This window comes from Arvicola amphibius, chromosome 1 (assembly GCF_903992535.2).
Source record: "Arvicola amphibius chromosome 1, mArvAmp1.2, whole genome shotgun sequence".
Lineage (NCBI taxonomy): Eukaryota > Metazoa > Chordata > Mammalia > Rodentia > Cricetidae > Arvicola > Arvicola amphibius.
This window is the reverse complement of record NC_052047.1, coordinates 197,054,007-197,070,755: the sequence shown is the minus strand read 5'-3', so window position 1 is coordinate 197,070,755 and position 16,749 is coordinate 197,054,007. Positions and strand designations below refer to the sequence as shown.

The following is a 16,749-nucleotide window of genomic DNA, read 5'->3' as shown; positions in this document are numbered from 1 at the left end:
CCCTAGATGGACAGACATTGTCACCTGCCCCACAAGGTTCCGGATCTACAGTGCTCAGCCCTAGATGGACAACGTCATTGTCACCCTCCCCACGAGGTCCAGGATCTACACAGGAGAGGTGTGGGAAGACGGTAAAAGCAGAGGTGGTAGACGGCAGCTGTCAAACAGTATTTTCCACTTGTGGCAGGAAGGCTGTACTCACAAACCCACGGCAGCTCAACTGCATGCATACGACCTGTCTAAGATCAAGACAGCTGAAAGTTGGAAGGGATGAAAAAAGGGCCATGGAGCTGGAGCCCCGCCCCTCGCTGGAGCCCCGCCCCTAGCTGGAGCCCCGCCCCTAGCTGGAGAGACACCTGCAACTGATGGCGGCCGAGGGAGGGAGAATCAATTTACTTCAACTGTGCACCCACTGGACGGTTCCACAGCCACACACACACTGTAGCAGGGGGGACTCCGTGGGTTTAAAGGGAGTGTATGAAGTTGGCAAAGGAAAGCAGGGGTTACAGCTACAATAAGATGAAAAGAGAAACCGTGCTGGTGCGAAGAACACAGTCAAAACGGCTTATTTTTAAACAGTGGTAGAATTAACATTTCAGACCAAATTCACACCCTTAACTGCCACCCTGTGAGAGAAGTCACACCTGCTCAGGCATCGTCTATAATTGTCAGTTACTCCAGTCTCCTATCAGAACATAACTATCTGCAGTGATCACTTAATTAATGAAATTATATGCACTTTTACTAAATTTCTTATGTATGCATTCAATTTGCAGTAAAAGTGTAGTATTTTAAAATGAGCATATCATAGAATTTTTAGTTTTCAGAGTCTTCAGTCAAAAAAAAAAAACTGAAGATGGACAGCAAAATTTTTAGGTGTAGTCTCCAGAAGAGACCCCTCAATTCTCACTTTCTTCTGGTTAGCAAACACACACTGAAATCAAAGTATTTACCTGTGCACTGCCCTCCATTGGTGGGGTCTCCATAATACCCAGGCATGCAGTCCTGACACTGCCTCCCAGTGGTGAGATTCTTGCACTGCTCACAGACGTTGTTGTTGATGCAAGTGCTGTGTCCGTTACACTGGCAAGCTGAAGGAAACGGGAGAAAGGAGCACAAACGGCTCAATAACAACAGAAGTACACAGCTCTCAAGACAGTCGCTACTTTCAAAACCTGACTCTAGCGAAGTCCAAAGTGCTTTACCCAATTCTTAAATACAGCACACAGTCAGCTGAGAGCATCAATAAGACAGAGAATGCATCTTATTGTATGGTCACAACTGACCTCATTGCTTATAGACATAGGGGCTAGAGATAACGTGAAATATTACAGGTAGGTGGGGAATAGTTTAATATGCTCATTAAAGAATCATGTGAATGTTTTATCCATTAAATAAGAAAAGATTATACAACAGAGCTTTGATAAAGAATGTTACATTTTCAATACCCATGAATACAAAAATTATCAGGCAAAAGATCTTAATTACAAGAAAACAAATTGCTATTCAGATAAACTAAGGGACTCTTAATTTGAATAAAAGTGTATCTTCTTTCTTTTTTTCTTTTCAGGACAGGGTTTCACTGTGAAACAGTCCTGGTTGTTCTGGACTCACTTTGTAGACCAGGCTGACTCACACTCATCTATCCTAACTCTATCCACCTGCCTCTGTCTCCTGAGTGCTGGGATTAAAGGCGTGCCGTGCGCCGCCACCACCCAGCAAGGTGTATTGTCTTAAAGCAAGAAGTTGGTTTTCAAATAGTCTATAAAATAAGAAAATCTAACACAAAAGGTCAAGATAAAAGAAAATCAAATTTGTAAAATAATATTTAAAATATGACAATTTGTTTCAAATGTTTAAAACTCACAAATACGCCTTTCAAAAAGTCAGTGATGGCCAAGTTAGTTCGGCAAGGTCTTTCTGCATCATCTGCCACCAAAAGCATACATGGAGTTCTTTTATAATAAAACATTGATATTAAAACATCTACTGTTGTGCTTAAATGGTTAAGAAGGAATTTTGTAAATCTATGGCAGATATATAATTAAATCGCTCTGTCTAAAAAATGAGTACCCATTACACATAAAGAATTGCCTGAAGAACCAAAATGAGAAATAAACTAGCATACTTTGTGAAATTTCAAACCACATGAAAACAAAATTATCTAACTATTAGCACTTGCTTCTGAAAAAGAAAGATGAATTTAGCTCTCAAATCTAACATAGTTTATAGATTATGATTTATAGATTATTATAGTTTATAGATTATGATTTATAGATTATGATTATGATTTCAATACCAGAGCATCCCCCACAAGAGCAGCAATTGGTGTGGTGGCAGCTACACAAACAGGTGATCCCTGCCACCTCCTGACACTAAAGAACACACTGGCCCAATGCCAGCCAACCTTTCCTGCCCGAATGGGAAAAGACAAGGGCAGTCAAGAAGAGTTTCTTGGATCCAACTCCACAAAGCTTCTGATAGGTGTTACAGGGAGGCCTGATAAGGAGGCTGCATCATATAGACATGATGGAATTTAGACGCTACTGCGGGGAGAATTCCAGGGAGGGAGTGCTAGCCACTGTCAAAGCTTACAGCTAACACACTATCAATGGAAAGGGACACACGTGCTGTAAACCACTGGACCCCGAGTACCAGCTGTGTCAGACACAGAAGGAAAGGCTAAACTCACAGGCCAGGGGTCACACTTTGATCAACACCCCCACCAGATTGCAGCAAGAGGTAACTTCACCTGACTCTGAATAATTCTCCCTGGATGAATTGTCATTTTAAACGGTCTAATATTAACATAACTATAGAACACAAATAAAACTAAAAACAATCCATCTATTTTATTTTGCCTACATTTTAATTCTACCCCAGATGGCTCCTTATTTATGGAAACACAAACAGAAAAAATCAAAATAAAACATAATGACAAATTTATCATTTGATATGCAAATAAAGCACATAGCTCTGAAAATATGGGCTCTTTATAAACAGATGTGCGGCATTTAAAAATATCTTCATGACATTATTATTAAATTCCCAACATGTTTTCACGTAAATTCAGGGGAAGAAAGAAAAAACTTAAGCAAAACCTTTTTCAATATATAGCCTTCCTTCAAAGAAAAAGAAATTGTCAGGGACTGAAACGGTGCATGGTTTCCAAACAAGAACATTAAAGACTGAGAAAGAAGAAAATCTGAACACTACATAGGATACACAGCAAACATCAGTAGACACGAGTTCCAAATCCAGGAAGGCCAGGAAGTGCAACTGCTGCCACCTCCCGGGAAGAGAGAGAAGCTGAGTCATGTTTATAAACTGAAGTTATCACCTGCACTGTGCAGATGAACACATTACCAAAGCACACGTAAGACCAAAGAAACAGAAAAGAACCGGATGTGCCACTAGCATCTATGCATGAAAGGGATAGGACACATGAAAATCCAAACTCTCTCTTCATGTGTGGGTCTGAAACGCATGTTGCCACAAGGTTAAGGAATTCCAGAATCAAATACGCATGTAAAACACACGCCCTCTGCCACAGGTCTCTCAGACCTCACAAGGGCAGCTCAGAATGGCGTCCTGAATTATATCTACAACTCAAATCATGTAAATATAGCATAGAACAGAGATAAAATAATGTTTTCTTCACTGGAAGGGGCTAGACAGCCAATGTGCTAGACTTTGCAAATCACATACTTTTTTCTTTTATATTTCAAAATTTTGTTAATTGTGATGGATATTTTGCCTGCTTGTAGGTCTGTACAGTATAGGTGTGCTGTTCCCTTGGGAGCCAGAAGAGGGCACTGGATGCCCTGGAACTGGCGTCACTGTGGTTGTGAGCTATCATGTGGTGCTGGGTATCCAAACCAGACCTTGAAGAAGCAGACTTCTTCAGTCCTCTTAGTGGGCTATTTAGTCAGAGAGAGGGAGAGGTGGAGAGGGGAGGCAGAGGCGGAGGGGGAACATGAAATTGGAAGAGGTTGTGATCCAAGGGTCCAGAAAGACTTGCTCAAGAGGAAGAGATGGAGAGAGAAACATGATCAACATATATTGTTGGTATATGTGAGAGCAGACATGCAGTGGTCACTGCGTGGATCCTCAAAGATGAGAAGACTAAGGGAGCCTGCCCGGGGCTAGTTCACTTTTCTTTTGTATACAATTTAGATGATTCTTCACAATTAACAGTCCTTGTCCCTTTGCTGGACACCACCAGCCATGCGGGCCAGGTTAGCAGGTCTGTGCCATGCTCAGCCAATAGCGAAGAGGCTTCCTCCTGCACTGAGGGGAACAAACACAGAGATCCGCGGCCAGACAATATGCTTTCCCTTGGAAATGGGTTATCTCCATCTAATCCCTCTCCTCGGGGCTTAAGGAACTCTGCAGAAGGAAGAAAGAGTGTAAGAGCCAGAGGGAATCAATTATGTACCAAGGAATCATGGCCTTCTAGATACAACAGATGCATGTAAGACTGAGGCAGCCCGCACACAGTCTGCACACACAGCCCGCACACACAGCCCACACACACAGCCCGCACACACAGCCCACACACACAGTCTGCACACACAGTCTGCACATGATGGAGGAGAGTTATCTGTCTATGTTACTTTCATCGGTTAATTAATAAAGAAAACTGCCTTGGCCCTTTAAGAGAACAGAAAATTAGGTAGGTGGAGTAGACAGAACAGAATGCTGAGTAGCAGGAGTGGGGAGACACTTCAGGCAGTCGCCATATGCAGTCGCCATGCTTCTCTCCGAGATGGACACAGGTTAAGATCTCTCCTGGTAAGCGATCCACCTCGTGGTGCTACACAGATTACTAAATATGGGTTAAAGCAAGATATGAGAATCAACCAATAAGAAGCTACAGATAACGGGCCAGGCAGTATTTAAATGAATACAGTTTCAGTGTAATTATTTTGGGTAAAGCTAGCCGCGTGGCGGGACACAGCCCGCAGCGTTCCTTCTACATGCACACACAGCCCACACACACAGCCCACACACACAGCCCGCACACACAGCCTGCACACACAGCCCACACACACAGCCTGCACACAGTCTGCACAGGTCGACACTAGATGCAGTCATAAAACAGAAATAAGAAATGAACACACACACCCATTCCTAACCCAGCAGTCACTTGGAAACAAAAAAAAAAATAGTTCCCTCTAGAGAGTCTCATAGAGGAAACAAACTGCTCTTAAGAACAGGCCCCATGCCAACACAAAATCAACTCAACACTCTACAGAAGTCCTGCCATTCTTTAAAACATTAAACATGGGGTTCTCATATGACTCAGATAATCCACTTCTAGATAAACTGAAAGACAAAGAGAAACATCTCAATGCAGAAGTTCACACACAATGGTTACAAGGGCATTAATCACCATACCATAATAGAAATAATCAAAAGTACGTTAGCGAACAAAAGAAAGCACAGCTGTGGTGCATCTATGTAACTGAATATTACATCGACATAAAGAGAACTATTGTAGGCCACAAAATTTAATCCTGAAAACATTATATGGATGCTGGGATTAAAAAACAAGGACCAAGATCACATATCATAAGAGCCCAACTAAACAGTGAGAGTAAGTTTATGTTTCTAAGTGCCGGAAAAGGGGGAAGTTTGAAATGACTCTTAAGGGGCCCCAGGTTTGGTTTCATGGTGATTAAAGTGCTCTGGAACTGCACGAAGGTGGTGGTTGTGGATTTAGGGCATTGTACTCAAAAGCCGTGATTTATACAAGTTAAAATGGTAACTGGTGGCACATGGAATACATGTGATAAACAAGTATATACATAAAGTTGAAAAATAATTAATGCAGAGTCTACCCATTTCTACACCTCAGAACAGCACCTCCACCAATGTGCCACTGATTACATGTTACATTACTTTCACATTTGATGTGGGATTCCCCTCTACATGCTATATTTTATTGCCACTGGATAATCAAAAAACTGCTTTCAGCCAATGGCTTAACAGAATAGAACTAGGCAGGAAAACTAAACTGGAACCTCACTGGTAAGTCACAGTCACGTGATGATACACAGATTAATGGAGATGGGTTAGTTTAGGATATAAGAGCTAGCTAGAAATACACTAAAGTTATTGAGCAAACCATATAGCAAATAATACCATCAAATTTAAATAGTAGTGAATACCCATGATGGCCAGCAAATCCACTGTGGGTGGTCATGATATCCACATTCACCATGAAGGTTCCTGGGGACAGGGAGGAGCATGAGATTCTAGGACAGCACAGTAACAGAAACAATAAAGCACACCAGCGCATCCACGAAGAAAACGAAAGGGCTGTTACCTGGACACTGGATGAAAGACCACTCGTAGTTCTTCTCTTTGGGGCACAAACTGGTGTCGAGAACCGCCTCACTGTTGTGTGCTCCGCGAATTCTCACTGGTCCCCGGGACGACCCTTCAGTGCAGTACCCTCTCCCCGTGTTACTGGGGTCGTTGCACCAGCCACAGCCAGGCTGCTCCAAGCACTGTCCACAGGTTCTTAATCCAGAACAATTTTGAGCTGCACGTCAGAAGTATTAAAAAAACAACAACAACAAAAAATGACTTTTATTATCAAGCAGAATTGTATGCTTCAGGAAAATGTTATAAGAATATAAGAAGAAAGACATTAAAATGTCGTCTGTGGTTAGTAGAAATATTTTGCACAAATATCTAGCAGGCACAAACAATTCATCATACACATGTATATATCCACACATGAATATGTACACATGTATACATAATACATGTCATGAACAAAGAGAAGATAAATTGAATTGGATGTTAAAAGGGTATGGTAACCATAACCCAGGACAAAGAAAAATAAGGCGGCACTTAAAGATTCCTGAGTGTCTTCCCATAGTGGGACATAAAGGAACTGACCCAGAGACCTGGTAAACGTCAGAAACTCAACAGCAAAATGTCAGATCCAAGAACTCACTGAGGATTTTATTTATTGTGAGTTGTTTGAGGCCAAGAACCTTGAAGGCTGAGTTTTAGAAAATAGTAAGAGCCATCTCAAAACGTATTAAGAAATAAAATACAACATCCACTTATTTAACTTTCTAGACAGGAAATTCAAAGGCATGATTGTTTTCCTTTCCGAAGTTAAACCTTCTTGGGCCCTTGGAACACACAGCACTAAATAGAAGGCCTCCATCAAACCCCCCCACTTAGAGCTCGGGAAACCCTCAGGAGAGGAGGGAGAAAGAGTGTCAGAGCCAGAGAGAACAGAGGACACCAAATCAAGTCCCTCTGAATCAACTAAGCAGGGTCCACATGAACTCACAGAAAATGAAGCAGCCAACACTGGACCCACACGGGTCTGCATGGGTCCTCTGCACAAGCAGTACAGCTTTCTGCTTAGTATCAATAGGACTACAGAGTGTGAACAAGGGGTCTCTGTGCCTTGTGCCTGCTCTTAGGGCTCTTTCCCTTCTGCTGGGCTGACTTATCCTGCCTCGATGTGATGGATTTCGTTTTCTCTTATATTCTATTTTGTTGTTTGGTTGTTATCTCGTAGAAGTCTGTTCTTTTCTAATGAGAAGCAGAAAGGGAGTGGATCCAGTGGGGACAGGAGGGACGGAGGAGTAGAGGATGAGGAAACTGTAGTTAGGAGAACTGTATGGGAAAAGAAACTACTCGATAAAGGGGGGAAGCTGCATCCTGCCAGTACACAGTGATCAGTGACAGTCCCTTTAGCAAACACGGGGAAACTCAACACATCATGCACTGCCACATTCCCCATGGTTCCCTTGATCTGAAGCAGTTTTCTTACTTCTGGGATTATAGGTAGTTCACATATTTATTGACAGTTATGATGATTGTCTTCAAAACTGTACTGGTTGACTATGAAGCCAATGAGAAATAATAAAAACTATCAAACCTTACATAGGAGCAATTATGTACTGTGATATTCCAATCAAAACTGACCTGTGATGAAATAAAACTGACTGCATCACACCTAAGATAGCTCACACTGCTTACAATCTAAATGTAGTCCCTAGGAAAAGAAATTTACCTTAGAATTATCTTTTAAAGGAAATATAAATAAGATGGCTTAAGATATACTTTAGGTTAATTAAACTACTATCACTCCAATATTCCTGATAAGACTTCCTAGACAAGTGGGGAACTCTTAGATTAAATAATCCCACACTTCTGTACAGACTGAGGAACAAACTCCTAATCTACTTTTATTTTTCAAATAGATTTTTCAGCTTTAAGAATAGTTGATAAAATGCCATGTTCAGAGAAGTATTCTAGTCCTTAGATTTCATTTAAAAACACAATTCTAAAGCAAGGTGCCACAGCTTTGGTTCTGTCTAAAAATAAAAGCAACACAGAGTGTTAAATTTACTGGGAATCCATCGTTCGGTGTGTAATTGTGACTCAGAACTAAGAATCTATGTATTCTTCTTTTTCTTACAGAAGATGATATTACATGAAAACTTATATACATTGTGCTGCTTTATTTATTTATTTATTTTGGTTTTTTGAGACAGGGTTTCCCTGTAGTTTCTAGAGCCTATCCTGGAACTAGCTCTTGTAGACCAGGCTGGCCTCGAACTCAAGAGATCCGCCTGCCTCTGCCTCCCGAGTGCTGAGATTAAAGGCGTGCGCCACCACCGCCAGGCCTGTGCTGCTTTATTATATGAAATACAAAAGCTTGGCCTCGTTGACCATGTCCTTTGCTTTACAGAAGCCTTTCAGTTTCAGGAAGTTCCATTTATTGTTTCTCTCAGTGTCTGTGCTACTGGAGTTATATTTAGGAAAGGGTCTCCTGTACCAATGTGTTCAAGTGTATTTCCCACTTTCTCTTCTATGAGGTTCAGTGTGGCTGGCTTTATGTTGAGGTCTTTGATCCATTTGGACTTGAGTTTTGTGCATGGTGATAGATAGGGATCTATTTTCCTTCTTCTACATGTTGATATCCAGTTATGCCAGCACTATTTGTTGAACATGCTTTCTTTTTTCCGTTTTATACTTTTTGCTTCTTTGACAAAAATTAGGTGTTCATAGGTGTTTGGATTGATATCCAGATCTTCGATTAGATTCCACTGGTCCGCTTGTCTGTTTGATGCCAATACAAGGCTACTTTCAGTACTGTAGCTCTGTAATGGAGTTAAGTTAGGGATTGTGATGCCTCCAGAAGTTTCTTTACTGTACAGGATTGCTTGGGCTATCCTGGCTTTTTGCTTTTCCATATGAAGTTCAGTAAGATTCGTTCCAGGTCTGTGAAAAATTTTGCTGGGATTTTGATGGGCATTGCATTAAATCTGTAAATTGCTTTTGGTAACATTGCCAATTTTACTATGTTAATTCTACCTACCCAAGAGCATGAGAATCTTTCCATTTTCTGGTGTCCTCTTCAATTTCTTTCTTCAAAGATTTAAAGTTCTGGTCATACAGGTATTCCACTTGTTTGGTTAGAGTTACTCTGAGATATTTTATGCTATGTGTGACTATTGTAAAGAGTGATGTTTTTCTGATTTCTTTCTCAGCCTATTTATCATCTGTGTACAGGAGGGCTACTGGTTTTTTGAGTCTTGTATCCTGCTACATTACTGAAGGTGTTTATGAGTTATAGAAGTTCCTTGGTAGAATTTTTGGGGTCACATATATAAACTATCATATCATCAGTAAATAGTGGGAGTCTGACTTCTTCTTTTACAATTTGCATCCCCTTGATCTCCTTTTGTTGTCTTATTGCTCTAGCTAGAATGTCAAGTACTATACTGAACAGATATGGAAAGAGTGGATAACCTTGTCTTGTTCCTGATTTCAGTGAGATCGCTTTGAGTTTCTTTCCATTTGGTTTGATGTTAGGTGTTGGCTTGCTGTATATTGATTTTATTATGTGTAGGTATGTTCCTTGTATCTCTCTCCAAGACCTTTATCATGAAGGGATGCTGTATTTTGTCAAAGGCTTTTTCAGAATCTAATGAGATGATCATGTGGTTTTCTTTTTCAGTTTGTTTATATGGTGGACTACATTGACAGATTTTCATATGTTGAACCATCCCTACATCTCTGGGATGAAGCTTACTTAGTCATGGTGGATGATTTTTCTGATGTGTTCTTGGATTCAGTTTGCCAGTATTTTATTGAGTATTTTTGCATTAATGTTCATGAGTAAGATTGGTCTGTAATTCTCTTTCTTAGTAATATTTTTGTGTGGTTTGCATTTCAGGGTGATTGTAATCTCATAAAAAATAGTTTGGCAATGCTCCTTTTGTTTCTATTGTGTAGAACAATTTGAGGACTATTGTTATTAGTTCTTCTTTGAAAATTCTCCATCTGGTCCTGGACTTTTTTTGGTCAGGATACTTTTGATGACTGTTTCTATTTCTTCAGTAGTTATAGTTCTGTTTAATTTGCTTATCTGGTCTTGATTTAATTTTGCCCATTTCCTTTAAGTTTTCTAATTTTGTGGAGTACAGCTTTTTGAAGAATGACCTGATGATCCTCTGGATTTCCTCCGTGTCTGCTGTCATGTCCCACTTTTCATTTCTGATTTTGTTAGCTTTGCTATTCTCTCTCTGCAGGAGTTGCCCAGTGAAGTTTTTAGGATCACTTATATAAACTACCATATCATCTTGAATATGTGGACCACCAGTGCTGGACGAGCCAGGTGCAATGGGTTCTAAGTCACTCAGGTAAATCCTCCCTTCTACGTATTCTCTTGGTCCCATCCCGCCAGGGAAGCCCGGCTGTGCAATCTCTCACCTTCCCCAGCTGTCACCTCCCAGCTCCCAGCCCTGCCATCCACACGAGTGCAGCTCACAGAGCGACAGTGACCGACAATGCCTATTAGAAGCTGATGTTGAAAAGTAATTCGACAAATACAAAGTGAGAACCGCATAAAACAACTGCTGTTGATTCTTCCGGAGCATCAGTCACATAAGAAAAGCGGGGAGGGGATGAAAAGTGTGCCAAGGACACCTAAAGACACCAGAGCCCCGGAGGAAAGAGCCATCGGGAAACTGGTCGTGGATTCGGGAGACGCGTCACACCTAGTGGCAAAATGGTCAGATCACACAGCAAATTCAAAATGAAGACACACTGAAAATCAGAGGCTGACAGCACAAATAGATTTTAGACATCTTCTTGATAGTGTGTTTCAAGTGCCCTCAAAGGTCAAATTTCTTTCTATACTCACGGGAGCAGGTGGCCGTCTGCCACTCCAGACACTGTCCGTACGGGAAGGAGATGATGTAGGCGTTGGAGTCCACGCACCGCTCTGTGCTGCTACACCACATGCACTCCATGCCATTGCTGGTGCAGTTGGAGCAAGAGGTGCGCAGGGAGCATGGCTTCTTGCATGGCCTTGCGTTTTGATTTGGACTGACTGGAATAAATCAATAACTGCAATTATTCCGTTTGGTAACTTCATTTTTAAAGCTAATCTCTACTTTTCATGTGTATGGGTGTTGTGCCTCATGCACAGATGTCACTACAGGTATGCCTGGTGCCTGCAGAAGCCAAAGGAGGAGGGCATCACAGTGCCCTGGACCTGCTGTGACACAGGGTGACAAGCTGCTGGGTCCCGTCCTCTGGAAGAGCAGCAACTGTTCTGATCCACTCAGCCACCTCTTCTGGCCTCTGGGAATTTTATTTTAACACAAATGCTTGGTTTTATCTGCTTTGCTAATTTTTTTTTTTTTTTGGTTTTTCGAGACAGGGTTTCCCTGTAGCTTTGGAGCCTGTCCTGGACCTAGCTCTTGTAGACCAGGCTGGCCTCAAACTCACAGAGATCCGCCTGCCTCTGCCTCCCGAGTGCTGGGATTAAAGGCGTGCGCCACCGCCGCCCGGCTGCTTTGCTATTTTTTAAAAGAGTCAGTTGAGCAGATTGAAGCATTATATAAGAAAAATTATTAAAAAGTTGATATGTGAACTAATTTAGTACTGGATTTTAAAACACATAATCCCTTTATTTTTAATTCTTTATAAAGTATAAAGTGTACAGTTTTAAAATGCAAGCAATCCTCTAATGTGAGAGTTTCACTTTCTGTTGTCTCAACAATGCATAACCAGACTCACTTATGCAGCCACAAGTTTTTCCATAAACGTTCCATATCTTATTTAAGCAAATGTCCTGTGACTGTGTCTTCAGTATGAACAAGTGAAAATATATGACTTACGATAAAATCATAACACAAAAATACAGAATTTATCATACACATAAGGATGACGGTCATTTTCACAAATAAAATAGCAGCTATTGGCGTGCTGTTAAAAAACTGGAAAGTGCACTGCCAGCAGGGACGCAGCCTGGCGCAATTGCTGCGAGAAAGCGAAGCAAATCTTCAAAATAGTAAACCTAGAACTTTCAGATGATAATCAAATCTACCTTCACTAAGTACCCAAAGAAATGAAATCACGGGCCATTCATAGAACCGGCTCTCTCAATGACCAAAAAGTGAAGATATTTGTGTGCTCACAGTCAGAGCAACTTCATTCTACACAGCTAGAAGGAATCCCAGTGTCCACCAGAGGATGAACAGAAAAGGAAAACGTGACCTGTAAATACATTGGACCAGCGTCCATCACGCATGAATAAACTCTGAAGACATTTTCCTAAGGGGACAGGGAATCACAGAAGGATGAAGCAGTGAGTCTCCAAACATGAAATACCCAAAGTACCAAGTTCACTGAAATAGTGCGATGCTGATTTCCAGAGGTTTCAAAGAGTAAGAAATGTTTCGTTTGAAATAATAAAGAGTTATGCTGGTGGTGGTGGTGCCACCTTTAATCCCAGCACGAGTGAGATCCAGGACCGCCAGGGTTACACTAACAAACCCTGTCTCAACAAGCCAAATAGTTTTAATTTTGCAACATAAACTAAGTTTTACAAAAATAGTAGTCATGGCTGCCAAACAGTGGGACATACTTAATACCACGTAACTGTACACTTACAGTTGATTAAAACAGCAAACTGTCATAAAATGTACATAGCCACATAAAACACGACTCTTTAAAAAGAAAGAAAATCAATTTCAAAAGAAGTAACGTATTTGTTTTTAGATAACTAGAACAATACAGTTATAAGATTAAAACATACTCAGTCATTAATCTTAAAAACGAGTCTTTCCTTCAAACAATATTATGAAAAAAGCAAAAGACTAACGGATTCAGGTCATTGCGAAACCGTGAGCACAACCACGTGTTCATGAGAACGCCATAACAATGAAGACAGAAAGGGTCACAGACAGTGCAGCTGGAGAGGAGGCTCGCAACTGAGAGCACTTCATGTCCATGCAGACCAGGATGCTACCCAGAACCCACAGAGGCACAGCCATCTGATACCCCTGTTCCAGGGGATCGGACCCTCTCTAATGACCTCCACAGGTGTGCACATGGTGCGCAGATATATATGCAAACAAAACACTCATCCACAAAGCAGAGTAAACAAATTCTTAAAATTTTTGTAAAAGAATAAGGAAAATTTAAGAAAATATGCTGATGTAGGAGTGTTTCTATCTATCTGCTGTTTCATTGGTTAATTAATAAAGAAACTGCTTGGCCTGATAGGTTAGAACATAGGTGGGTGGAGTAGACAGAACAGGATGCTGGGAGTGAGGCAGATGCCTCGGGCAATTGCTATGCCTCTCCTCTCTGGGACAGTCGCCATGAAACCAGTCACCAGGACAGACATGCTGAATCTTTCCCAATAAGACACCACTTCGTGGTGCTACACGGATTATTAAAATGGGTTAATCAAGATGTAAAAATTAGACAATAAGAGGCTGAAACTAATGGGCCAGGCAGTGTTTAAATGAATACAGTTTCTGTGTAATTATTTCGGGTAGAAAGCTAGCCGGGTGGCGGGACGCAGCCCCGCCACTCCATCTACAATATGCAAAAATAAACTTTCCCCAATACAAGTTAATGCTAAGTTGAGTAAAAAAAAAACAACTTGGGTATATAAATAAACATTGGTAAGCGGGGTGACTATTATGAAGGGCTCAACAAGTCCCCACACTCTGGAGAGGCAGCCTGGGCAGCAGGCTGAAGAAAACACAGAAGATGGGTGCAGCTACTTACCAACGGGCTTTTCGCAGACAAGGCCATCCGCCATAGACGTACAAGGGTTTGCTTTCAGCCCTGCCACTGCAGCCCTCTCCAGATAAGCACAGAACCCGGAGTCATTCGGCTCTCCAGGGAGCCACTGCAGCGTTGTGTTTGTGAAGGGCGACATGTCCTCCCATCCCCAGTAGGAAATGTTGATCTTGCGTAAGCCTACCCACGGCGACACTTTCTGTGAACAACAGGACGCGGGCAGGGAAAGTGTCAGAAGTAGGACTACCACACGACACTGCCCAACAAGCAGGTCACTGTCATTAAATGCACATGTGAGGACACTGACGTTACGTTCCTAAGAGATTTCAGGATCATCTAGAGGAAGACGGAGATCACAGGACTGTTTTGAGAGCACTGAACTTTCAGCTTAGCTATAGCTTGGATGATTGTTTTCAGCCCTTGCTTATTTTTCTGCTCCTATAAAATGGGGATGTAGACTTTCCTCAACCCCAGCATCCAGGAGGCAAAGACAAGCTGATCATCACAGAGAGGTCCAGGCCAGCCAGGGTGCACAGCAAAATCCTACCTCAAATAAACAGATGGATAGGTAGACAGACAGACAGACAGATGATATAGATATGTGATAGATAGATGAAAGATAGATAGACAGACGACAGATAGAGAGAGAGAGATAGAGAGAGATAGATGATAGATAGATGCTTGATGGATGGATAGATACATAGATAGATATATGATAGAGAGATAGATAAAATGGACAGACAGACAGACAGACAGATAGATGATAGAGAAAGAGAGAAAAAACCCACCAAACTAAAGGGGAGAAATGTCAATGTTTAACACTGCTGCTGTAACTAATACTATCACCTTTAATCAGGTTTTATCAGTTACAAATTTAAGATAAATCCAAAATCCACACTGTTCATAAACAAAAAACAAAATTAACATATCTGTATGGATTCTGAATAAAGAGCTCACAGGACGCCCCATCTAGGATTTCCCCACTGGTCAAACTTTAATAAAGTTTTGGGAAAACTGATGTCATCTATGTCATAGACCAAGTCTGATGACCACATTAAAAATCCGATAAGTACATGTTAACAAAAGCCACACAACTATTCTTAATGGCCTCACTGATCAAAAAATTTAGCATGAACTCAAAATTGATTTTATATTTATATAATTTACTTTAATCATTATTTAAGAGCAAAAATATATTCTAAAACCAAGTCACACTGCTCTATTAGATTATAAAAACCTCTATTTAAACACATGATAACATGTCTTCTAAATCACCAAGTTACTTAATAATCACTATGATGGAAAACTGCTCAAAGAATCATTCTTAATTCTTTTACATACGCAACATCTTATTTCTAACAACATAAATAAAGTATTTATACATGGCATTCATGTTGTACAAAAAAAAATTTTTAAGAGGTTAAGTTAGCCACAGACCTTTTTTGTTTGTTTGTTTGCTTTTGGGTTTTTTTTTTTTGCTTTGTTTTGTTTTGTTCTTTCAAGACAAGGTTTCTCTGTTAAGCAGTCCTGGCAAACCTTTAAATTTTTAAGTATATAAATATAATGAATTACAAATTGCAAATACTCAATAGATATTTCTTGAATAAAATTAAAATACCTTATAAATTTTCCTTTTGACAATATGTCATATTGCCAAAAAAGTATAGTACAGATAACAATTAATAAAATTTGATAGTTCTTAGAACAGAAATTATTTTATACTATCTAGCGTAATGCTGAGACAGAGGTAGGGTTGACAGTACTTCTGATTATAAAATTATGCATAATACTCCACACTAGAATTATATGTTTGACACATTTGTTCTGAGAGATATTTAGATAACAAAAATCTGCCTTTTAAATCATGCTTTATAATAGCACCAGTCAGATAATCAATCCAACACAGAGATTTCACATTAAAATGTGCTCCGTGTCACAGGAATGTATCTTGGACTTCCTATCTACAGCAAAGAAAAGACATTTAAAATGAAATATTACTCCCTAACTCATCATGATAAGAATCTGAAAGAAAAGGAAGAGAAGCAAAAATGAAGCCAGTAATAAAACATTTAATGTAACTATTGCCCAGTAAATGAGCCAGACAGGCAGCTGAAAGTGAAAGATAAATTACTATATTATGAAAATTTCCTGCACCACACCATAAATCATTGTAACATTTCATCAGCCATTTCCGATAAGTAAATGATCATTTGACCCAAGATATCTCTTTAAAGTGAATGAATTTGCCGATTTTTATTGGCCAAGGAAGGGTTATCTTAAGCCTGTGCACCAGCAATGACTCAGGATATAATTCATTTTATATAAAGATGTGCCTAATGAAATGTCACCTTCAAGTTTCCACTTCAAAATCCTATGAAAAGTTGTTTCTGAGAAAACAAAACATTTTTATGATGTGACTCAGCAACCCAGAAAATCTGAGTTCAAAATGTCCACTCCTTATGGATTATCATAAGAGACAGCAGAAATCAGAAGCTACAAGAAGTGCTACATTTGGGATATTTAGTTTCCTCTTTAGTTGAGCACCGCTGGGTGTATTCATTTATACCATCTAATATATGACACACTGTTGTAGTATGTATGATTTTGTGGTCTTTATTTCCCTTTGTATTCATTTTAAGCATCTAAATAAATTGCTGT

The 16,749-nt window shown here is 40.3% G+C and overlaps 1 protein-coding gene across 1 annotated transcript in view; it reads right to left on the bottom strand.

Annotated features, from left to right (window-relative positions):
- Nucleotides 1-16,749, bottom strand: part of Atrnl1 (attractin like 1) — a 545,233-nt gene that overhangs the window by 429,175 nt on the left and 99,309 nt on the right. The window contains exons 17-20 of the mRNA XM_042054482.1: nucleotides 14,077-14,290; nucleotides 11,192-11,380; nucleotides 6,332-6,550; nucleotides 954-1,091 (exon numbers count right to left, since the gene is read on the bottom strand). Coding sequence (XP_041910416.1) covers nucleotides 954-1,091; nucleotides 6,332-6,550; nucleotides 11,192-11,380; nucleotides 14,077-14,290 — 760 coding nt within the window. The remainder of the gene's footprint in view (nucleotides 1-953; nucleotides 1,092-6,331; nucleotides 6,551-11,191; nucleotides 11,381-14,076; nucleotides 14,291-16,749) is intronic.